We start from the raw sequence: 25,960 nt of genomic DNA on the forward strand, positions 1-25,960 counted from the left end.
TAACAGCAGCTAACATTTGCTGGGTACTTATTGTGTGCAAAGCACTGTTCTAGGTTAACTTACTGGTATCACATCTCGCCCTCTGGGGTAGCTACCATAATTAACCCTATCATACACATTAGGAAACTGGGGCCCAAGGTCCCATGGCTGATAAGTACAGTAGAACTAGAACGGCATGTAGGTCCTTGGAAGTCGGCTGTAGAGCCCAGGCTCATAACCATTTTGCTATGAAATACTAACTCATCTTTATTGTGTTTCTTTTTCTTAAGGGGGAAAAAGTGATCAGCATTTTAACTAATTACAATTAGTCTCCTAACAGAATTGTGAGAATACAAATGTAAGCAAGAGGGAAGAAAAACAAGACTGTGTAACGGAGGCCATATACTTATTCTTTTGCTTAGAATAATTCTATCACACTTCAAAATGCAGCACACTGTTTTCAGTTATGAAGTACAGAATTGAATGGGAAAACTATTTGGATTTTAATCAAACTTAGAGCTAAAGCAGACACGTTAAGAGTTTTTAATTTGCCAGATATTCTTTTAATGAGAATTATAAAAGACCAAAAACATTTTTTGCAAACTGCCTTTTTTTAAACAAATGATTTGCTTTTGATTACAAATACTGTCTAAGACGATGCCTTCTTTTGCAAAACCAATAAATACAAGAACAAATTTTAAACAAGTGATTTGTCCAAGATATTTGGAAGAAAAAAGCCTGATTTTTTTTCCAGAATTAAAAAAAAAAAAAATCAGTATTCCCTAACCTTTGAAAGAATAAGTTCAAAGATATGACTCAAGTGGAGAAAAAGAGACAGAGACAGAGACCATCTTATAACTGCTTTAAATACCTCCTGATAATTCTGATGTTACCTTTCCTTTCTGGAATTCATATCTTCACAAAAGAGTTGAATTGAAAATATTTCTAATGAACTGATTAATGAGGGAAAGGAAAATACGTACTGAACACATATGTATAAACTTTACCATAAACAATTATGCATATCAAAAAGACACTAACTTTAAAAAGGTACAAAATAAAGTGAGGAAAAACCTGAATTACAGAAAAGAAAGTCAAATTTATTTAATGAAAAACTAGAATTAATAAAAATTAGCAAATACACACAAAAAAATATACACACACAGCAGCACTATGTATTGACTCACAAAGGGAAAAGCAGTGGCCCAAGACCACGCAACATGGCTTGTCGGTTAAAGAAAAACACACACACACACACACACACACACACACACACACACACGCACGCGCACACACGCCCACACACGCCCACAAACTTGCAGGCACACACACAAACAAAAACCCGGTATTTTTCAACAGTACACTCAATCTACAACACAAATTGAGAATTATTTTACAATGCTTCCTTTCTTAATACAAAAGATGCCCATCTTGGGTGTATATATATATTTTTTTCAGTGGTTTACTGTTGACTTATTTTTAAATATATTAGTGTTACTACATGCAACTGTTTCCTGTATTTAACAGCCTTTCCTCTTATTTACCTTCATGTGTCTAGCTTCCACCTACCAAAAGTTTCAGGTTGGCAGGCAGATGGGTGCCTTATTCTCTGTGAAACTGAATGCAATGGTTTTAAACACTGGCCAGAAAATGTTTGATTGCCATTTCAACACATGGAAATAGTTACATTGATGCCTAAATTGCCATTTTCTGCAAAAAGCTGTGCAATGCTGGTGTCAAAGACTAGGCAGTCGCTATTCATAATGGCTGTTGCAATTCCCTCATGAATAGATCGCGGAGTCGCTTCCCAAGTCAATCGCCGCCTATGACCATTTAGCTCAAGTCGATAAGCAAAATTTTCAGCTTGCTTGCGTGTTCCTATCAGCTGTACAATTGCAAAGAACTGCTGGTGACCGTCGTACTTTTCCTGTTTCTCCAGGACTAACATGAAGTGAAAGCCAAAACAGGACTGCATCATCACCCAGTCAACAGCACCTGGAAGATTAATGTCTGTAGCAAGGAAAACTATATCCTCTCCCTGTAGGGTTGTAATGGACTTATGCTGATGCATCAGATGGGGCATTACAGCATCCAAAGAGCCTTGCCATTTACAGGAAGCACCGGGGCACGGACACGAATAAGGCCTAAACTCACAAAGCTCTTCATGGTCTGCTTTTTCTGTGTGTGGCAGAGTTATTTCACATCCAGAAGAGGCATATTTACAAGGGAAAAGTACGGAATTGGCCACCTTCTCCATAGCCAAGTTGCGAATGGATCCCAACGGGCCCCGGCAGGTTGGACAACATGTGAGCTTTGGGCGACAGTTGCTACAAACAAGATGGCCACTCTGACACTGAAGAATGGGTGGTAACACATAGTCAAAGCAGACCGGACACTCAAAAAGACTCGCCAAGTCATTATTGGATGCGGTTGTGCCAGTCAGGGCAGGCACCCTCTGGGACGGCGTACACTTTGAGGTTCCAGTGGGTAATGCTGTTGCAGTCTGGCGGCTCATTTCTGTAACAAAAACCATAAATAAAAATAAAAAGAGGCAGGAGAAAAATAACTACAACTATCATCTGTTTCACAAATAATGTTTACATGCCAGAAATACTTAAGTTTCATGCAAAACGTACTGTGAGCAAAAGGAACACAGACACCAGATTTAAAAACCATAAATTACACTAATTACACATTTTGATTATCAGGAGTTGTATACCAGACAAAGCTCTTTATCAAAATGTTCCAGAACACATGCAGAATTCCTTTTTAAGAACTATTAAAAATCTCCTTGGATGGGCTAGACGACATGGAATAAATGCTGAAACAGAAACTGGGCCATAAACTACTAAGAAACACCATTTAAATAGCTTAAGCCCAATCAGATCAGTTTTGACTGGACTTTCTCCTCCCTCTGTCTCTGTGTTCAATTCCCCTGCTCAGTCTATTTCTTGCCCATTCTGAGTCAGCCACCAGCAGCTACAGGGAGCTACAAGTGATCCAAAGGATCACCAGGGCACTAGCTTTGGTTAACACCGCCTAATGGTAAACAGTTACCTGCTTTAGACATGGATTTGGGGAATGGAGGGGGTCTGCTGCCATCCCATCATCCATGTTCCTCTAGTAAGTCTTCCCCTAGAACGTTAACATCAGCTAGGTATTAACCTTGTTTCCCACTGATCAGTGCCCCACACCTCAAAAAGTGGGGGGAAGAGAAGAGAAAAATGGAGGGCCATCTTCAAAAGTTCTAAGTCTGGTACTTAGAGAAGGTACATCTTTCCAGTCTAATTCCATTCCCCAATATAAATCAGATATAGTATGCAAAGGGGAAGAAGAGTCAAAAAAGAAAAAGAAGGTAAATAAATATAAAAGCACCAGAGAGAGACACGAGAGACACAACATTGGGGACAGTATAGTCAAGAGATTCAGAATTCCTTGTACCCTACCAGTGTTGTGGAAGCATTTATCAGCACAGCAGTAATTATTCAAGACATAAACGTCGGGGAGCCTGGGTTGCTCAGTCGGTTGAGCTTCCAACTTCGGCTCAGGCCATGATCTCATGGTTTGTGGGTTCGAGTCCTGCATTGGGCTCTGTGCTGACAGCCCAGAGCCTGGAGCCTGCTTTGGATTCTGTCTCTCTCTCTCTCTCTCTCTCTCTTTGCCCTTCCTTCGCTAGTTCTCTGTCTCTCTCTCTGTCACTCAAAAATAAACATTAAAAAAAATTTTTTAAAAAGAGATAAATGTCATCTTGAAGAAATGACAACAATATAACTAACTTGTCAGACTAAATGAAAGATAAAGCAAATACCTTTCCCATGAATCTACCTTTGCTGGGATACCAGGTCTTATTTATCTCAGGGGTAACAAAAGATGTCTACTGATGTCCTAAGAGTATATTCCTAGTAACTGTATAAGCCTTACTTCTACAAAATGAAAACTGTCTGAAATTTAATGTTTTCCCAATTATAATCATTATTCTGTTGCAAAGAATTAAACTTTGAAAAACCAATGCTGGTTACCAATGTGACCATATAAATGCAATTGGGGTTCCAGATTACTCAAGGATAGACACCTCAATGGAGGGCTCAGAGTGGCAAAAAAAAAAAAAAAAAAAAAAAAAAAGATTAATCCCACAGTCACTAAAGTTAATATTCTAAAATTCAAGTTTATAAAACTGCAGAATTCCATCATAATGTGTCTTATCACATGCACTTAGGGACAACAGAAATCAGTTCTCATCTGAAACACTGTATAACCCAGGTGTAAGATTCTTTGTGCATATGATGATCTGTGTGCATTTTCCATCACTTGTGAAACAATGGGCTTAGCATTGCCAAAACACCCCCTATATATGCTGTATGCTTGTTTTCATGGCCTATTTTATACTGCTCACTTAAGTGAGCAACATTAAAATTGGAAAGTGGTTCCCAGAGCACAAAACAGTCTAATCTACCAATGCCTTTTCAAATCCCTAAACCAAAACAGCTAATTACATCAAGGGACTATAAACTCAATTTGTATTCAACATTAATACAACTAGGAAAATATAAGCAAGAAAAATATTTGCTTAATTTCTTGACCTAGCAAAATAGCTATACACTGACCATCAATCATTCAGGCTTATGTTACAATGTATCTTTATTATTCTCCCAAACACCATAGAAAGCTGGATTTAAATCCATATCTAAAGCATGAAAACAAGTGAAGTGAGGCCAGTATTTCTCGTGAATGGAGATATTACAGGACAGCAGCTGCTAAAACCTCCCCAAACTCCAAAGGTAGAACCCAGTTCCAACAAAAAGAATCCTGACCCTACAGCAGCCCTGCAGTTGGAATCAAGGACTAAAGGGACTTTGGACAACGCTGCAGGAGTGATGACGTAACCTGAAGCTTGGTTTAAACAGAGAAAAGTACAGCAGATCAAAAGAAACATCACTGCAAACTCCAGCTCAATTATGCTGCAGCCACTCCCTGATCCAGATTCCACTGGCTTACAACAACTTTCCCATTTCATAGTTTAAGCAAACCCACTCAGTCTCTTAATGTCAATACCTTTTCTTTTCCTTGTCCCAGCTGCAGGTAAACATGTGAGCAAGATGCCTCTCCAGGAGTACAGAAAAGGTGAGGTAGACTTCCCGGTCATGAGAAGCCAGCCAGCTCACAGCCTTTCCCCCAGAAGCAAATACGATTTGTAACAGAGGCTCCTCCTGGACACCTTCTGTTCCTAACCATGTCCGATGTCAAGTTTTCAAGAAGCGAAGGTAAGTGCCCTGCTCTGTAACACTCCATTCACTCTTCAGAAGCACAGGCTACCGCAGCAGCGGAGAAATGAAGCCTCTCCCGTCCCAACAGGAATCGACCACACCTCCAATGCGAGCTCAAATTCGCCTGTGTTTCCAAAAATGGGCGCCATCACCGAGCTGTCTTCTACTGGGCCCTAAACTGTCGGTCCTGGAAGTTTGTCTTCCCCTGATTCATTAGCTAACCAGCTCCGGGGAAGGACAGGGCCTTAGGATGCGAGGAGGCTGGAGCAAGCGTGCTCTTGGAGCCAGCTCTGGAGTCACTGCAGGGTCCGGCCGGCGGGGAGATCCACACGGAGCCCGGGGCTGGGGCCTGCCCACTGCTGGGAAAGCCTGCTCCAGTCCACAGTGCCAACGGGCCTCAGGATCGCAGCGCCCAGCCGCAGCTAGCGTGGGGCGGGGCTGGCGGGGCGGGGCGGACGCGGTGGGTACGCCCACAAGCTCCGCCCTCCCAGCTCAGGACTTCTCCGGGACTGCTCTAGGGCACTGCACTGTGCAACTCAGACCCAGCCCTGGACCCCCAAAGACAATGTGCACACCTCAGCATATTTCCACCAGCTTACATTTAGGCGGAAACATGCCTTTTTGTAGAACAAAACAGATACTAACAATTTGGTATGATTTCAAACTAAGACCTACAGAGAGTATTTGGGAAATATATGGCCACCACGGTGGCTGGTTAACCGTGAACACTTAAGTGTTTATAGAATGAAAGCACTCTCCTCTCTTCATTCAGTAACTATTTACCAAATGTCAACTACCATATTTCCTCAATTTCTAACTCACTTCACTTCTACCCCTGTTGGCACCATACTTTCAAACACCTTCTCTCCCTTTGAAAAAACTACAGTGAGAGTAGTAAACACACATAACCATATTAAATTCCTTCTTCAACCTCCAAATGGAGATTATATTCTCTTCCCACTCTGGGAAAAGCATCTTAAATGGCCTCATTAAACAGAGAAGCTTGTTTTGTTTTTAAAGAAGCATTACCCGTGCCCCAATAAAGTCCTGGGCCTCAGATTTGCACTGCGTCAGGTAGTACACTCAGGGGTTTAACCTGTCATTACATCATGCTTATAGGGCAGCCTTTAAACACGGCAGGAGCTGGTAGTGGGAAGAGAACCCTGTGCAGTAAATTGTAGCTTACCCACTTTCCACATCAAATTTTAATTCTAATCACTTCCCCACCCTATTAATAGTACATTCGATCACTTCAAACTTATTTTAACATTAAGCTACACAAAACATCATTAGGAATAGAAAGATCACTGAAAATAGTCTGTTTGCTAACAAATATAAATTACTATTACTTACATTTTTATTTTCTGATACATATTCATTCTAGATAGGTCTCAGGTTTCTAGGGAAGGAAGCTTCAAATGTTTTAGGCAGAGCAACTCTTTCCAAACCCAAATATAAAAAACAAGTCAAAGGGAAGGACTGATTCCTCAAGAAAAAAAAAAAAAAAATCATTTTTTCCCAAACTTCCAAGGATCTGTACAGAGCCTTACAGCACCATCTGAAAACCATTAATCTACAGACAAACCACTCAACAAGTGAGTCAGGACAATAAAAGAGGAAGCATTCTGGAGTCATCTACACACACTTGGGATTCAAACCTAGTCTTCACCACCTGCTCAGCTGTAAAACTGGGACAGTATTTCCAGCCTCACATAGCTTTTGTCTGGACTAAGGGAGATGGGTATTTATGTATATCATAGATGGTACATAGTCCAAAATACGTAAGTATTCACCTGACACCTCCCAAAGTTTCTTGCCTCGCCTGAGTTCATCAACAAGAAACCTAGAAAGTGTGGGTTCCAAAAGATACGTTTACTTTGTAAAGGTGATCAACCATGTCTGCCAAAGATCAACTGCAATTTAATTTTTAGCACAATAAACCTTAATAGAATTGCTCGACCAGGTGGAATATTTACACTGGTTTTACAGAGCTGAAAATTTCACAAAAACTACATTACACTAAGACAAACCCACAGAATACAAAGTTAAAAAGTTACAAAATTTAGCAAGAGTGACCTATTACCTACACTTTCTTTTGTTTTTAATTTTTAATTTACATCCAAGTTAGTTAGCATATAGTACAATAATGATTTCAGGAGTAGATTCCAGTGATTCATCCCCTGTATTACCTATACTTTCTAAAGCCTACATCTCAAGCCCAGTTTGGTATAAAGTTTAAATAAATTTTAATCCACATCGAAATATTTTATAATCAGCCTTTAATGCTATCTCAGTAATTTCAGAGCATTTAACCATTACTTTGTCACATTAACATACTATATAAAGTAGATGGATGTAAACTTTTTTTTAAGTTTACTTATTTCAGAGAAAGAGAAAGAGAGAGAAAGAGAGAGAAAGAGAGAGAGAGAGAGAGAGAGAACGTGTGCACACAAGTGGGGGAGGGGCAGAGAGAAAATCCCAAGCAGGCTCTGCATCATCAGTGCAGAGCCCAATCCATGTGGGGCTCAAACTCAGGAACTGCAAGATCATGACCTGAGCCCAAGTGGGGCACTTTACTGACTGAGCTACCCAGGCTCCCCTGGATTTAAACTTTTATTATCAATTTCATGCGGGAACCTTAGTTTCCTTTTATCAAGGGCTGATGAACAATTTCTCTGATTAGTCATACCTCATGCTTAGTAATTAATATATAACAACCTTTTGCAGTTTACAAAATGTTACTATAGCAGGCAAATAATGCCCCTCTCAACTATGTCTGCATCCTAACACTTGTGGAAATGTTGTTACAGCAGTAACAGGAAGCTAATACAGTTACTTTTTTCAAAGGAAACATTTAAAATGGAGAAATGTAGTCACACAGGGAAAAACGACTAGTGTATTATTGTAAAGCAAGTTTCAAACACAACATACATGGGAGGTACCGGCTGGGTCATGATATGGATGTGTGATTTTTGGCATTTTTTTCTTCAGAGGGGGCAATAAATAAACCGCTTTATCAAGATTAGCCTGATTGGGAGTGGTGAAGTGAAAACAATTGTCAAAATAAGTAAAATTTGCATTCTTAATTTAGTAAAAAAGACAGGATGCAAATATCACCATACCTCTTTTACTTCTCCAAAAACTATTCCTAGAACTGATATAATTAATAATAAATATAATAATACTCACTGTAAAAATAAAGTACAGGTTCAGATTATGTATTTGCTCTGTTAGGAATCAATGAGTTAAATAAAACTCTTCCATTCAAACATTTAAGTGTTTTCCTCCTTTCTTTATAATTACAACTCCTTTTTGAAAAAGAGGTACTTTCTATATTTTGACATTGCAAAGGGTATATGCAGAAAATGTTATGTTAAAAATCATTTTTTAAGATTTACTTCTCACATATTGACAAAATTAAACTTAACACAAGTCTCCTTAAAAACTTAACAGCTTAAGGGGCGCCTGGGTGGCGCAGTCGGTTAAGCGTCCGACTTCAGCCAGGTCACGATCTCGTGGTCTGTGAGTTCGAGCCCCGCATCGGGCTCTGGGCTGATGGCTCAGAGCCTGGAGCCTGTTTCTGATTCTGTGTCTCCCTCTCTCTCTGCCCTCCCCCGTTCATGCTGTCTCTCTCTGTCCCAAAAATAAATAAACGTTGAAAAAAAAAAAAAATTAAAAAAAAAAAAAAACCTTAACAGCTTAAAATGCCAAAAATTAAAAAAAAATTCAAACACTGTTATAAAACAATGATGCTAAGAAAAAAATTAAACAACCTATTTTAATTTCCAAAACTGTAGCAAAGTAATAAGAGGAACTTAAATTGTATGTATTTTCCTAAAAGCTCTATTTTCCTGAAGATAACTCTGAAAACTCTGTTGCTACAAAAGAAGAGTTATTTATATGTCTAGTAAGACTGGTAATTTGAAATGGGGAAAGCCCAGGACAAAGACCTGGTAAAAGGCTGCTGGAAAAACAGAAAGTCTGAACAAAGGTGATACAGCCCAATAAATGGAGAGAAAAGTGCAAACCCTGATTCAAATGTGTAAAGCAAAGTACACATTTGTCTTTTTACACATCTGTCTTTTTACTGCTGAAATCACTCTATTTTGAGACTTCCACCCCAGTAAAAAGCATCACATACTGAATCAGAACCCATTAGGCACTGTGCTAGATACAGAAATGCAGTAACAGAAGACATGCAAAGTGGGAGTGAGATGTTTAAGCAGAAAAGCAGTTGACAGGAGAGCTCAGGGTGCAGATGAGGAGGATTAACATACAATGTCATCTAAAGTCTCAGAGATGAGGAGCCTGCCTAAAACAAGACAAATGCCAAGATTTAAAGATTGAAGGGTTCCTTAAAGAGAGGCAGTGGCCCTTAGCCTGCAGCAGTTCTCAAACTTTATTGTGCCCACTAATCATCTAGGGATCTTATTAAAATGCAGGTTCTGATTCAGAATCAGAATTATGCCAAGGCTGGGCCTGAGACTCTAAATTTTTAACCGCAGGTGTGGCCAATTGCTGGCTGAGGCTAACATGAGTAGCAAAAGCCTAAAAGAACTGAGGAGGAAAGGGCAGTAACTCAGAAGTCAAGGGAAGGTACAGACTTAAGAAGAAGATCTATTGATACATGTACAAATATTAGAATAAATTATGCTTTATTATATACTTATAGGGAGCTTGTACTATTTCTGTAATCAGAAAAAAAAATAAAGGTAATAAGCACACATGCTTAAACATTCAAGAACTCATGGAATATAGCACCCATGAACCTTTGTTACTTTATTTAAAATAAGCAATGAATCAAAATAAGCAATTTAGAAATGGTGATCTTTTAAAAGGATTAAAGTTAGTTAATGACTCCATTTAAACATGGAAATAAGCCCACCAACCACAGGCATTAGAATTACAAATTAGAATGCAAACAGTATAAACTTTGGCAAAGTGCAATTACATAAACAATAAAAAATCTACAGTGAGAAGTAGTAAAAATAATGGCACAGTCAACCATGTGGAATCTGCTGAGAGGTCAAATATGATCAGACCGAACAGGTGTTCATGGATTGGCGATATGGAAGTTACTGGTGACCTCTGCAAAAGCAACCTTGGAAATAAGGTCGGTGTGTAAATCAGACCAAAAGAGACTGAACACGATGCTGTGTAAATTTAAAAAGCATGGCTATAGAAAGAGGCAAGTTAAGAAGTAGCTGAAAGGTCCAGGGTAGTTATCTGCTTGGGTTTTGTTTTTGTTTTTGTTTTGTTTTTCTTTTTTCTTTGTTTTGAAATGGGAGGGACCAGAATATAGTGAATGCTGATATAGTGAATGATGAGTCCAGAAAAGAGGATAATCCCAAGAAATGGAACAATAAAGTTTTTGGTGACGAGGGATTCAAAACTCAAGACAGAGTGACTAGACTTCGTTAGAAGAAATACTTTCTCCATGGTAAGAACAGAGAAGATAGAAGATGTCTAGTTCAGGAAGTTGAAAGTTAAGAAAGTTTCAATATGAGAGTTTCCATTTTCTCAACAAGGTCTCTGCATCCTCTTTTAGTGGGAGCGTGGGGGAGGTCACAGTACATCCATGTCTTCACTGCAGAAAGTTCTGTCGGACACCTGGTTCTACATCCTAATTCTATTTTACTAGCAATTATCATATTTTCATTTTATATCAAACCTACAATTTATTAACATCAAGAATGAAAGTACTAACATCTTGCAAAACAAGGGAAGCCTGCTTTTAACAGGCTAATAGTAAAACTTCCCCTTTCCCACCTGCCAAGGTAAAGATTGTATGAAACTTCAAAACTGTGTCAAAACAATCATTTAAACCCAACTGCAACAACTCTGGTTTCATTTCTCACAATTACATCACAAAACAAATGCCCATCCTTGGGAATTAAGGACTGTGCTTGTGATGTGCACCAGGTGACACATGGAAGTTTTGAATCACTATCCTGTACATCTGAAATATAACACTGCATGTTAACTAACTGGAATTAAAATAAAAACTTAAAAAAAAAAAAAAGGCAAATGCCTATCTTTTTTTCCCCCTGAATCCTTAATTATGGTTCATTTTTTGATACAGCCACCACACCTCAAGAAAGTTTGCAGAAACCGCCTCAGGGCCTGGCAATCTGAAGCTCTTACAGCAACTGCACAAGTTTACCATTCTTGTCACACACCCGTTTCCCCTAAGAACTATAAAAATTCTTAAATTCTGCTCACAGTCTTATGACATATAATGATGTAGATGAAAAATGTATGCCATTTTTCTTATTCCTTTGCAGGTAACATGTCCCTCGACAGGTGGCTCTGGTCTCTGAAAGAAATTATCACCAAAACATCTAAATATGTGCCATCAGCACTTGCTGAACAAAACGCTAGGTGAGTCTTCAATCCAAATGCTCAAATCTTTCACCTTTGTGGACTTCTAATTATTCTTTAATCCTTTCCATCTACTCGGTTCTTTTCTGCACCTAATTCTGATATTGACTCTCTGCTGGATCTATCTTCCAATCACATATTTTTTCCCCTCATAATTCCAGTCTTTGTTTTTGCACTGCGTTCCAAAAGAACTCATTAAGTTCTAATTCATGAATTTGATTTTGCTAAAATTACCTTATGTCTTGGGTGCCTGGGTGGCTCAGTCAGTTAAGCATCTGACTTCATTCAACTCAGGTCATGATTTCACAGTTAGTAAGTTCGAGCCCCATATCGGGCTCTGTGCTGACAGCTGGGAACCTGGAGCCTGCTTTAGATTCTGTGTCTCCCTTTCTCTCTCTGCTCCTCCCCTGCTCACACTCTGTCTCTCTCAGAAAATAAACATTAATTTTTTAAATAAATAAATAAATAAATAAATAAATAAATAAATAAATAAATAAATAAATAAATTTACTTATGTCTTGATATGGTAAAGCATTTTTCAACAAGGGAACAGAGATTTTGATGGCAGGAATAGCTGTTTCCATGTCCTTTCCCTAAAGTTGGAATGGATACATAAATCTGGATTATACTGCTCTTGTACTTCCTTAACCCCTCTACAGTTTTCATTTTTAATTTTCATGCCTCTCACTGGAGCTTGCCAGTCTCAGTGGAGCCCTAGGGTCAGCAAGCTAAATAAGGAAAAGTAGAGACTTTCCTCCATTTTCTTTCAAACAGCTGCCCCAAACATTTATTAAACACCTAGTATGTTCCAGGTATTGTCCTCAAAGGTTTACATACAACCGTGACTTAACCATTTCAATGAACTTCCAAATTAAGCATCTATCCCCTACCTCAAGAATAAGAAAATAAATTTACAAATTAAAGGTTTCAGATCATAGAATTAATTAGTAGATGATGGAAGTTGGAGCTTATCTGATCAGGGAAGATTTAGAAGGGATGGGGGAGGGAGACAAATGGCAACCAAACAAACCAGAAAATTTTAAACTTGGAAGAAATTTAACCAACTCTCAATTTCAGAAAAGAAGAATTATAAAGAAGTAACATGCTTAATGTCACGTAACTTACGTCAATTTTCTAAGCTAGGCTGTATAATTTCCTCAATCCTTTTAAAGCAAATATGCTTTAGACATTTTATAATTCAACTTGAAAAATTAATCTTTAAGTCTAATAACATTCAATATAAAAATATATATACTTAATTAAACTATCTTTTCCTTTGCCTCCCAATTGCAAAAGGGATCCCTAATTACCAAGGGGAGATCAAAAAAGAGAGATGAGGGGCACCCAGGTGGCTCAGGTCAGCTAAGCATCAAACTCTTGATTTGAGCCCAACATTGAGCTCTGCACTGACAGTCCAGACAGAGCCTGATTGGGATTCTCTCTCTCCCCTCTCTCTGTTCCTCCCTTGCTTGTGCTCTCTCTCAAAATAAATAAATTAAACTTGGAGGAGAAGGAGAAGGCAGGAGGTGGAGGAAAAGGAGAAGAGATGATACCTAGTCAAGTCCTGAACAAGTAACCAGTTAACTAAAGTCAGCTCTTTAAGGCACCTTTCCTGATCGATTTATCTAAAGGCCAAATGACCCTTCTCATTGTCTTCACAGTATCTATTTCCATTTGAAATTCCAACTACTGGGTGCCTGGGTGGCTCAGTCAATTAAGCATCTGACTCTTGATTTCGACAGTTTGTGGGTTGGAGCCATGCTGAAAGCATGGAGCCAACTTGGGGTTCTCTCTCTCCCTTTCTCTGCCCCTCCTCTGCCCACACGCACACATGTGCTCTCTCAAAATAAACTTTAAAACAGTGTGAAAAAAATGAAATTCTAACTACTTATTGTCTATTCTCTCCCCTATTCCCTCCCAACTACACCACCAACTTTTTACTCACAACTGTAATTCTCAAGGTTTTTGGTATCAGGAACACTTAATATCAATGGTTGGCAAACTACAACTGCAAGCCAGTTGCCAGTTTTTGTAAGCAGTTTTACTGGACCATAGTCACACCCTTTCATTTACATATTGCCAATAACTGCTTTAGAATCGAAAGCAGTTAGCTGACCCTGTGACTTCTAAGCCCTTTAAGCCTACCTGCCCATTTAAAAAAAAAAAACTTAGTCTTCACTGCTTTTAAAAAATTATTACTTAGTACTTTCAGTACTTTTTAAAAATTATTAAGGCCCCCAAAAGAGCTTTTCGTCTATGTGGTTTATACGTATGATATTTACATATTTCTAATACATTATTATATTAGAATATATTATTCTACTATATTAGAAATTCAATCCAATAAATTTTTAAGTATTTCTTTATTTTAATATCATTATAAATTACATGTAAAAATCCATTACACGTTAAATGTTTATGAAAAATATTTTCATAGGGAGAATGTCTATGTTTCACATTTTTGCACTTCTTAATGTCTGATGCAATAAAATGCAATTGGATATTCATTATCTGCTTCTGCATTTAATCTGTTAAGATGCCACATGCCATGTACCCTCTGGGAAACTCCACTGTACTCTCACGTCTCATTATTGTGAAAAAAAAGTTTTGACCCTGAAAGGACCTTGAGAACTGCCAGGATCCCTGAACCATTCACTTTTGGTTCAGAACTTCTGCACTGAGAAACTGCATGAGAATAGACCTTGTTTGTTTTTGTTCACTCTCATGTCTCCAGCACCTAGGACAGTACCAAGCCCAGACTAGATAATTTAAATATTTCTTGAAGGAATGACTAAATCAAGTAAAACAGCATGAAGGATTCCAAGGAGAAGGAATGGCATATGTATACAACCAGAATTCACTTATCCCTGGTGTCCCTACAAGTAGAATGCATTTACTTAAATGAATTCAAAGAGAATTCACAACTGAGATTAAAAATTCACTTTAAAATAAGTGTGCTGATCTGTGCTGATCTTTGACAAAGGAGCAAAGGCAATGGAGAAAAGATAGATTTTTCAACAAATGATGCTAGAACAATTCAATATCCACACACCAAAATATGAATCTAGACACAGATCCCACACCCTTCACAAAAATTAGCTCAAAATGGATCACTGACCTAAATGTAAACTCCTAGAAAGGGAGAAAATCTAGATGACCTTGGGTTTAGCAAAGACTTTTCAAGAACAACACCAAACACATGAACTTGATTAAAATTAAAAATTTCTGCTCTGCAAAAGGCACTGTCAAGAGAATGAGAAAATATTTGTAAAAGATTTATCTGATAAAGGACTGTTACCCAAAATACACAAAGAACTCTTGAAACTCAACGATAAAACTAACAACCCCAACTAAAAACGGGCCAAATACCTTAAGAGACACCTAACCAAAGATATACAGATGGCAAATGGGCATATGAAAAGGTGCTCCACATCACCAGTCATCAGGGAAATGCAAATCAGAACAAGATGATACCACTACACATCTAGGAGAACAGCCAAAATGCAGAACACCAACACCGCCAAATGCTGGTGGGCATGTGGAGCAACAGGAACTCTCATTCACTGCTGGTGGAAATGCAACTATAAAAGGCACTTTGGAGGTTTCTTACAAAACTAAACATACTCTTACCATAAGATTCAGCAATCCTGTGGCTTACTATTTACCCAAAGGAGTTGACAGGGTGTTTATAGCAGCTTTATTCATAAATGCCAAAATTTGCAATCAACCAAGATGTTGTCCTCTGGTAGGTGAATGGATAAAGTGGTACAACCAGACAGTGAATATTATTTAGTGCTAAAAAGAACTGAGCTATCAAGCCATGAAAAGACATGGAAGAACCTTCAATGCATCCTACCAAGTGAAAGAAGCCAATCTGAAAAGGCTACATGCTGTATGATTCCAATTATACAACATTCTGGAAAAGGCAAAACTATGGAGTCAGTAAAAAGATCAGCTTGGAGGAGGGATGAATGAGTGGGTGGAGCAGAGAGGATTTTTAGGGCAAAGAAACTGTTCTTCTGTACACTACAGTGGTGAATACACAGCACTCAGTATACATCTGTCAAAACTCCTAATACAGAACACCAAGACTGAACCATGGACTTTGGGTGATAATGATGTGCCAATGTAGGTAGATCATATTGTAACAAATATACCATTCTGGTGGTGGATGTTGATAATGGGGAAGGATATCACTGGGGCTGGGTGAATATGGGAAATCTCTGTACCTTCTATTCAGTTTTGCTACTGAATCTAAAACTGCCCAAAAGAAATAAAGCCTACTTTAAAAAAGAAACACTGTATGAAATAATTTTATCATTATAAACAGAATCTAAAAAAGAAAAAAGAAATGGATGTACTTCCATACCACTTCTCTAACTTTTCAAAATGTTTATGTTTATAACATCAGAGTCCCATAAACCCATCAATTCCTAGACAGTAACCTCAATTCTTAGTAATGCCCTAATAACATAACTCAAGAAGGTTGCCTATGTATAGTGAAAAGAACCATGACTTTGATTGGAATCAGAAGCTCAAACCTGAACTCCTACTTTAGCTCTTACTAATTATTTTGACATTGAGCAAAATTACAATATTCTGGGTCTCAAATTTCTCATTTGTACAATGATAAAACCAACAACAACAGATTTTTGGACATTAACAGATTAAATACACGGTAATGTTTGATAAATTATTAACAATACAACCACTGGTAATGTTTATAGAGTCATACCATGAACCCTGCAATTAATCACTAAATAAAAAACACCTGGATTATACAGGATTTTGCTGGAAACTGTTGTTTCAAACTACTGTGTTCATTTTCATAACCTCAATTTAGGATGGTATCTGAAATCTGATAAAGATTACAGAGTTTGCTGTGAACAAAGCTGCATAAACTGGGCACCTATCAACTTTTCAGGCACTGTGTCAGCTTCATACACACCATTTATTTAAGCTTCATAACGTAGGTTATAACTTCATATTGTAGATGAGGAAACTGAAGATCAAAAAAAAAATAAGAATAAGCACAGAACCACATTGTCTGCTTTGTCCCTAAATCTCATTTCTTTCAAATAACCCTCAAAACTGGAAAACCTCGTACTGGGACAGAATATTTAATTTAGCATCCAACACACCTTTTCAGTATTTACAAAATTGGCCAAAAAATTAAAATTTCCCTAAGTTATTTAAACCTTTAGCCCTAACAAGTAGTTGCTTCTGTAATTTTTTTGTATCAAAGTGGTAGAATCTGATAATCTGAGTTTGTCATTAACAATTAGACATTAAATCCAAGTATCAAGAAGTGAGGCAAGAGCACAAAAATATGAGTAAGCAGAAAGAGAGTCAAAAGAGGGTCAAACAGGCTTTCTCAACATTTTTATTTCATACCACATATTGCTAACAAAATTTTTCGTAACACACCTGAACTTATCAAAACTGTATCAGTCATGATTACAACACAATCACTACTGTAATACAACCAAACCCTACAGCATCCAGAAAAAACTGTCCAATATTCACTTAGTTGTGTCCAAGGTTTACTACAACTGTTGTTTACTACCATGATTATGTTTTATATTCTTTCAGGATGTAAAACTATCACACATTCCAATAGATGTTTCCTCTTTTGCTCTGTCTTGGCATTAAGCTATGTTAGCCAGTTCTACACTAGAACATACAACCCATTCAACTCCACATTCCACCTGACAAATATGGTAGGGTAACCGCCCTCCCCCCACCCCCCACCCCGCGCGCGCACACACACACACTGGCCAAAAATTTTAAAGCAGATCAAAATTGGCAGTAATCTATAAAGAGTTGGTGATATTGAGCTAAACACAAAACTATACACTGCTTGGGAGACAGAAGATATTAAAGAAATGAGGCAAAATCATAATTACAGAGTCTTAACATGACATATGATAGGTAGCTCTTTACTAGTAAAAGAGTAGAAAAACAATGGAATGTATGGGAAAGAAATGCCGTATCAAAAAATTCATGGATCCTTTTCAAATTAAATCATATTTCACTGAAATTGTTATAATTTATCTTCATAAGCATTGTACTTGAAACTCCAACCAAATAATTTGTTATTTCACATAAGGATATAATACATGAATTAACATACTCAAATTTTCCTCAAACTTAAAAAAAATAAAATAAATTTCCTCAAGGGGCGCCCGGGTGGCTCAGTCAGTTAAGCGTCTGACTCTTGGTTGCGGCTCAGGACATGATATCACAGTTTGTGAGTTCAAGTCCCATATGGGGCTGGGCATTGACAGCAGGGAGCCTGCTTATGATCCTCTCCCTCTCTCTCTGCCCCTCCCCTGCTCGCTCTTTCTCTCAAAATAAACAAACTTAGAAAAAACTTCCTCAACCTAAGATTCTATTCTTGGAAGAGGGGGGAGATCTACATTTCTCTACAAAAATTGAATGTTTTATTTTCCTGTTTTTAATAATCTAAAAAGCAGTAGTAGCACATTCCGAATCATCTGACTCCATATGGTAGCCAAATAACTGAATGCTCCCATTCACATTTATGGTCATGCTGGCTCCAAGTCAGTACTACAATACTCTAATAATGACAGGCTAAAGACAAAAGCAGAAGGGAACCTCAAATGAAATTGATGCATTTCTGTGAAGCAAAGCCCAGTGGCATCATGGTTTTTCCCTGAAGCATTTATATGCTGGTAAGAAAATGCAAAACATGGTGACCACACCATGCAGGTCAATCTTGGTATGTTTAACTCAAAAAGAACCTACAGCATAACCATAGTCAATTCTATAAGCCATTTTGTTTCAAGATTTCAATTTAGCAGACAGGACCCAATGCTTTAGTAAAATGAGTATAATTTGAATTTCACTGGTTTTGCAGTTTTGTTTGTATTTAATTTGCAAGTTTTCATCTGTCACCAGCATCTGACAGAACTGATCAATCACTGGCTCCTGCCTGATAAACTCTGTTCACTGACCCTGCACACATAGTTTTCCTAGCTCACCAGCAACTCAGCTGCCTTTACTGATTCCTGCTCTTCTCCCCAAACTCTTCAAATTGGGAGTTGTCCATGGTCCACTGTTCCTGGCTTTGTTGATCTCATTCAGTCTTGCAGTCTTCAAATTCCACCAACATTCCTAGGACTTAAAAATGTGTATGCCCAGCCCAGACTAAAAAAGCAAACAAAAAACCCCTCCAGATTTCTCTTAAACCCAAGATTTGTACATCCAACTGCTTCCTAGATATCCCTGGGGGCAGGGGTGGGGAAAGTGCTGAACAGAACTGAACTCCCTATCTTCCAAACTATTCCACCCACCACCTTCCCCTCCCTTGATGGCAACTCCATCCTTCCAGTTACTCGGTTCAAAAGCCTTAAAGTCATCCTTGATTCTTTTTTTCATGCTATATACCTAAAACCACCAGGGGGCACCTGGGTGGCTCAGTTAAGCATCTGACTTCAGCTGGCGTCATGATCTTGTGGTTTGTGAGTTTGAGCCCTGCATCAGGCTCCCTGCTGTCAGCAGAGTCTGCTTCAGATCCTCTGTCTCCCTCTCTCTCTGCCTCTCCCCCACTCAACTTCTTTCCCTCTCTTTTTCTCTCAAAATAAACTTAAAAAATAAAAATAAATAAAACCACCAGGAAATCTTAGTGTATCTTCTTTAAAAATATATCCGGAATCCAGCCACTCCTCACCACCTCTACCACTACCATATCATATATTCCAAGCGACCATTATCACTCATCTGAATTACCACAATATCCTTCTAAGCAGTCTCCCCACTCCCATCCTTGTCTCCCACACCCATCCCAGTATGTTCTAAGCATAGCAACCAGAAAAATCCTGTTAAAATTTATATCAGGTTATGTCACTCCTCTGCTCACTACCCTCCCCATTGGCAACCCTTATCCAAGTAACAGAAAAATCTTGAACAGCCTGTAAGGCCCTAAATAATATGGTGATCACTCTTCAACTCCATCTCCCACTTCTTTCGCCCTCACTCACTGCACTAGCCTCCTGGTTCCATAAAACTAAGCTGTTCCTTGGGGCCTCTGCTTTAACATACTTTCCTCCTAGATGTACATAACAACAGATTCTTTCACCTCCTTCTTATTTTTGCTTGTTTGCTATCTTCTCAATGAGGCCTACCTTGTCCCCTCTATTGCAAACAGTGATCAGCACTCTGCCCACTGACCCTCCACTATGCACTCCTAATCCTCACCTATTCCACCAGACTCTTCCTCTTCTCTCCTTTTCCCTCCTCCCTTTCTACTCTATTTTTTTTCCACAGAATGTATTACCCTCTATCAGGCTATACAATTGAATTATTATGCTCGTTGTAGTAGCCCCCCCCCCAACTCTGGAAGGTAGGAAGGTAGGCTCAGTGATGTATCTCAAAACACTTAAAACAGTGCCTAGCACACAGACTCAAAAAATTATTTGTTGACTGAACAAATAAATCAGAAAGCAAAAGAACTTTGGACTTTGAGTAGTCACATCCAAAGCTGGATGCAATAGAACCATGTTTTTTAAAATCCTCAAAGAGAATGATTACTGTTCTAGAATTCTATGCGCAACCAAATTATCCTAAAAGTGTTGAGGGCAGAATAATGATGCAAAGTTTCAAAACTGAACTTCCCCTGGAAATGTTCTCAGGAGGCTCCTGGAGGACAAGCCTTTCATAGATAAGGAATGAACCAAGAAAAAGGACAACATGGCTACAGTTAAGTAAGACTTAACCCAGAAGAAAGGTACAGGGAACACAGACAAGGACAACTTTACGTTAGCAAAGAAGGCAACATGAGGCAGCAAGCAACCTGAACACTTAAGACAAGTAGTAAGGAATGTGGGGCGGTATTAGCAGTAAGCACAGAGAAAACAAAGAAAAAAGAAAAAGGACAAATATTAGCGACATATACAAATTCCAATTAAACGGTATAAGGAAAAAAGTCACAACAGCTTACTATATAGCTCAATTTGCGAATAACTTTCATAATAATAATGCAAATACAAAATTATGTCACTAAATTAAAGGAGTATGTAAATGGGAAGGTCTGTACATGTGACAGAGGCAGGAAGACAAGTTAAATCTACAACAGGAACTGAATAGATAACACCTAAAATTGAAATCTGGATTTAATAGAAGCATGTTAAGGGTACCTGGGTGGCTCTGTCGGCTAAGCGGCCACCGTTAGCTCAGGTCATGATCTCACGGCTGGGGAGTCTGAGCCCCACATTGGGCTCTGTGCTGACAGCTTGGGGCCTGGAGGCTGCTTCAGATTCTGTGTCTCCCTCTCTCTCTGCCCCTCCCCCGCTCGCACTCTGTCTCTCTCAAAAATAAATTTTAAAAAAACTTAACAATAGAAGCATGTTAGAGACAAAGATGGTAAATACAAAAATAATCAGCTCAGCAAAAATAGTTGCCTCTGGCAAAGGACACCTGGAGAGAAGTAAGGCCAGGGAATTTTTCTTCAAAAAAAAAAAAAAAAAAAAAAAACACAAACCTAGAGGCGCCTGGGTGGCTCAGTGGTTAAGCCTCTGGCATCGGCTTAGGTCATGATTCGCTCTCTGTGAGTTCAAGTCCCACTCAGGCTCTGTGCTGACAGCTCAGAGCCTGGAGCCTGCTTCAGATTCTGTGTCTCCCTCTCTCTCTGCCCCTCCCCTGCTCATGTCTCTCTCAAAAATAAACATTAAAAAAATAAATCAAAAATAAAACACAAAGCTAATGGAATATTTTATTTTGAATTACAGGTGCATGTAAAAGTCTAGAAAAAAGGAAAAAGAAGTTCAAAGACTTGATATAAGAAATGTCACAAATTGCATGTGTTACTTAAGAAAGGACAGAAATTTATTTTCAAAGATTTGACTCCAAGTATTGGCAAAGATGTCGGGAAAGAGACTTAACTACACTGTTGGAAATGTCCACCGTGGAAGCTTCTAATAAGATCTGACAGCTTGTTTCAAAATGTAAGTGTATACTCTTCACCCAGAAATTTCTTCCAAGTCCCTCTTCTAATTTACATGTTGGCAAAGGTGTATGTATCTGGATGCCTATAGCAATCCTGTTTGTAACAGCAAATAAACTGAAAACTCAAGCCCTATCTTAAGGGAGTGACTAAAATACAGTCCACACAACAGAACACTATGCTGCCTTGTTTTTAAGAAGATGGACTCATCTAGTAATATAAGAATCAACCTGTTTAAATGAGTGGGTTAAAAAAAAAAAAGTCACATAGCATAATCCTATTTATGTTACAAGAAGTAAATATATACACTTACAAGGCTGTTGTCTCTATGCATGTATTTCCATGTAACGAGACAGAAAAGAAACTGGAGGGGCATCCAAACTGCAAAATGTGGTTTAAAGACTTAAAGTGAGGGAGGAGAGAAGACAGGCAAGTCAAGTTTAGAACCAGAAACCAGAGATCAGACATGGGACCACCGAACTATAGGTACACAAAATATCAAAAACTGCAGGGTACAGACTATAAGCACAAACATCATCATTTGGAATTACACAGTTCAAACATGTAGTTACTGACCAGTGGTAATCATTCAAGAAAATATCTACAAGGATTTACATCAGATCAAAGAAATTAAAATATCTCCTGCTGACTTAAAAAAAGTGTAGCACACACACAGAGACTAGAAACTATGCCAAAATGTTTAATATGGGATTATGAATGATCATAGGGAAGATTAGGGTTGCATTTCTGTATATATTCCTCAAATTAAAGCACATATATTATTTTGGTAATAAAAAGGGAAATTTTAGTGCATATTTTGTGTCCCCACACTTACCTGCTAAGAAATTGCTGGTGACTTCATATATAAATTGAAACAATGAGAGGGGCACCTGGGTGGCTCAGTCAAGCACCCAACTCTTGATTTCAGCTCAGGTCACGATCTCACAGTTTCATGAGTTTGAGCCCTGGTTGGGCTCTGCGCTGGCAGCGAGGGGCCTGCTTGAGATTCTCTCTCTGCCTCTCTCTCTGCCCCTCGCCCACTCGCACTCCCTCTGTCTCTCTCAAAACAAACTTAAAAAAAAAGTTTAAAAAAAAATTGAAACACTGAGAAACCAAGAGCTAATTCTGTCTACCTGCCTTGATGGCTTTTTTTCTTTGATTTCTTTCTTTCTTAAAATGACTCAAATATATGGGTACTAACAAGGAAAAAATTTTTGAAACAGCCCATTCACATAAAAATCCACATATTTCAGGGGTGCCAGGTAAAGCATCTGACTTTGGATTTCGGCTCAGGTCATGATCTCACAGTTTGTGAGATCAAGCCATGGAGCTGGGCTCTGTGCTGACAAGCTCAGACTCTCTCTCCCTCTCTTTCTGTCCCTCCCCTGCATGAGCACACACGTGCACACACTCTATCTCAAAGTAAGTATTTTTTTAAAAATCCACATATTTCATATACATATATACATATTTTAGTTTATAGTTATAAAAATTTACCATTTTAAAATTATAAGACAAAATAACATGTTCGATCATCTCTCCTAAAAAAACCAAAAGAATACAGTGTGCAGAAATTAATTCACAACTATATAAACGTCTGAAGCTGTCCCTGACAAAGGGTCCTTGACACACACACACACACACACACACACACACACACACACACAAAGCCTGAGCTTTAACCAAACTCAAAAGAGCAAAAGGTAAAACGCAAAGAAGAAAAAAGCAAGTTTTGAACAATGAGATTATTCAACTTATTTAAACCAACTACTAAAGCAATCTTTCCAAGGCAGAGTGTTTGCAAAGAAGCCAATGTACATTAAATTTCACTGTTATCAACCATCACTAGCTACGCTTGTCAACATGACAATAATAAATAACTATAACAAGGACAGTATAATGCTTCCTATAAAATTCAAGACTGGCATTAAATTCCTCTAACTTTTTAAGAAAATACTTCTCACTGCCAATATCTACTTCAAAAATACAGATTAGTTGTCCAAAGGTTTTCCCTCCAACCTTCTCTTTCTAGTTCCTCCCATGTGCTCCCCACAACCTCTGTAATTAAAAACAAAACCCACAAATAAGTTCAATGCCACTGGGCAAGCTAAGACCTAATGAAAGGTCTTCGTCAATATCATTCTGCTCATTGTGGCTCAAGCTTAAGGAATAAATTGAACCAAAACAGACTATTTTATCTGTATTATTCAGCCTAGAGTCCCTGAAGATTTTAAAAAGTACTTTTTGGGGGGGCACCTGGGTTATGCATCTGACTTCAGCTCACGTCATGATGTCACGCTTTGTGAGTTCAAGCCCCGCATCAGGCTCTGTGCTGACAGCTCAAAGCCTGGAGCCTGCTTTGGATTCTGTGTCTCCCTCTCTCTCTGCCCCTCCTCTGCTCATACTCTATCTATCAAAAACAAATAAACATTAAGAAAAAAAAAGGTACTTAAAAAAAAGTAAAAGTAATTGGGACACATGAGAGCTGGTCCCAACAGGGTGCTCTCTTTGTGAAAATGCATCAAGCTATAGGTATAGTTTGAGCACTTTGCTTTATCTATTTATGCTATACTTCAACAAAAAAGTTTACATTTAGAAACCAAAATACTGGGGCGCCTGGGTAGCTCAGTTGGTTAAGCACTGACTTCAGCTCAGGTCATGATCTCACAGTTCATGAACGCAAGCCTCATGTCAGGCTCTGTGCTGACAGCTCGGAGCCTGGAACCTGATTTGGATTCTGTGTCACCCTCTCTCTCTGCCCCTCCTCCGTTCATGCTGTCTCTCTCTCTCTAAAAAATAAACATTTAAAAAAATTTAAAAAGAAACAAAAATACTATTGCTCTAGATAGTCTCCTAGAATCTACTGAAACAGCATCAGGCATTCTCACTAGCTAATAGATCACAGCATCTCTCCTCTCTTTCCCTCTGCTCAGTTTCTCAATATGTCTTTCTCTATTACACCTTTAACCTACCACCATCCGGTATTCACTAACTACAAATACTCTCAACTGATGGCTTCACCCATGTTTCCTTCACTAACTACAAATACTCTCAACTGATGGCTTCACCCATGTTTCCTTCAGAAAATACCAGAGAAGCCATCAAATACTGATTTACCACCTCCTTCCCTCACATTAGAATAAAGTGACCCTGCACTTGGGTCTGTCCTCTCACCTACTCAAGACTTCACACCCTTTCTATTATCCCTTCACCTACTCAGACTTCACACCCCTTCTATTATCCCTTCCTCTTACATCAATTCCTCCCTCTTTTGCTACCAGACCATCCCCCTAACACCTAAACATGCTCTAATATTTCCCATCCGGCTTCTGTAAGACCACATCCCCCTGATATCCCTTCCACTGCACTGAATCATTCTAGATGTCTCATAGAGAACCTCAAATCCAACATATCACAACTTTGAATTTTATTGCTATCCTTCTGTCCCATCCCCTCCTTTAGTCTTTCCCATATTGGTAAACAGCACCATGTTCCACACAGCAGCTCAAGCCAGAAACCACCTAATTCCTTCCTTCCCTCACCTCTCACATCTAATCCATCAACAAATCCTGTTAATTCTGTCTCCCAAATATATCTCAAATCCATCCACTTCTCTTCATCTTCACTGCCATCACCTTAATCCAGGTCATAAAAAAAGAGCCTGTCTGACCAATCAATTCTCCAAAACAACAGCTAAAGCTATCTTAAAAGTTAGAAGTGAATTATACTACTCCTTTACTTAAATCCTTCTGATGGCTTCTCAGTACCCCTAAAATAAAACTCACATTCCTTGCTTTGACTCTGCAGGATCTGATCCCTGGCCATCTCTCCCCATCATCCGCTGGCTCCAGGAACACTCTTTTCCCTCAACTTCTAGAACAGTAAGTACATGCTCATTCCAGCATCTGGGCCTTTACCTCTGCTTCTCCTTCATTCTGAGAGGTTCTCCCTTCCCTCATTCAAAGAGCTAGCTTGTATCATAGCTTAAATGTCACCACTTTTGACAGCAGGTGTCCCTCCTACCGCCACTATTTTTTACTTCAGCACTTTTAACTCCTTTATAGTACAGATGGACCCCAACTTACAATGGTTTCCCTTATGATTTTTCACTTTATGATGGTGCAAAAGCGATATGCTATACTTTGAATTTTGAATTGTGATCTTTTCCCAGGCTATCAATGTGCAGTATGATACCCTCTCATGATGCTAAGCAGCAGCAGCAAGCCATAGCACCCAGTCAGCAGGCAACTGGGAGGATAAACAATCAATACACCTATAACTACTGTTTTTCACTTTCAGTGCAGTATTCAATAAACTACATGAAATATTCAACACCTTATTATAAAATAAGCTTTGTGTTAGATGATTTTGC

The 25,960-nt window shown here is 38.7% G+C and overlaps 1 protein-coding gene and 1 long non-coding RNA gene across 5 annotated transcripts in view; one reads left to right on the forward strand and one right to left on the reverse strand.

Annotated features, from left to right (window-relative positions):
- Nucleotides 1-519: 519 nt before the first annotated feature.
- SIAH1 (siah E3 ubiquitin protein ligase 1) overlaps nucleotides 520-25,960 on the reverse strand; it is a 31,176-nt gene continuing 5,735 nt past the window's right edge. The window contains exons 2-3 of one of the 4 annotated variants that reach the window (XM_045046513.1): nucleotides 7,037-7,086; nucleotides 520-2,496 (exon numbers count right to left, since the gene is read on the reverse strand). In XM_045046513.1, the coding sequence (XP_044902448.1) occupies nucleotides 1,646-2,494 (849 nt within the window). In that variant the 5' untranslated portion in view covers nucleotides 2,495-2,496; nucleotides 7,037-7,086 and the 3' untranslated portion in view covers nucleotides 520-1,645. Of the gene's footprint in view, nucleotides 2,497-3,036; nucleotides 3,115-5,031; nucleotides 7,009-7,036; nucleotides 7,087-25,960 lie in introns of those variants that run through there. The other 3 variants (XM_023245150.2, XM_003998013.6, XM_023245151.2) reach the window with 3 other exon arrangements.
- Nucleotides 11,382-25,954, forward strand: LOC109494838. The gene is made up of 3 exons (XR_006590533.1): nucleotides 11,382-11,624; nucleotides 21,374-21,589; nucleotides 25,396-25,954. It is a non-coding gene; the product is annotated as an uncharacterized LOC109494838 (long non-coding RNA).

Source organism: Felis catus, chromosome E2 (genome assembly GCF_018350175.1).
Source record: "Felis catus isolate Fca126 chromosome E2, F.catus_Fca126_mat1.0, whole genome shotgun sequence".
Taxonomy (NCBI): Eukaryota; Metazoa; Chordata; class Mammalia; order Carnivora; family Felidae; genus Felis; species Felis catus.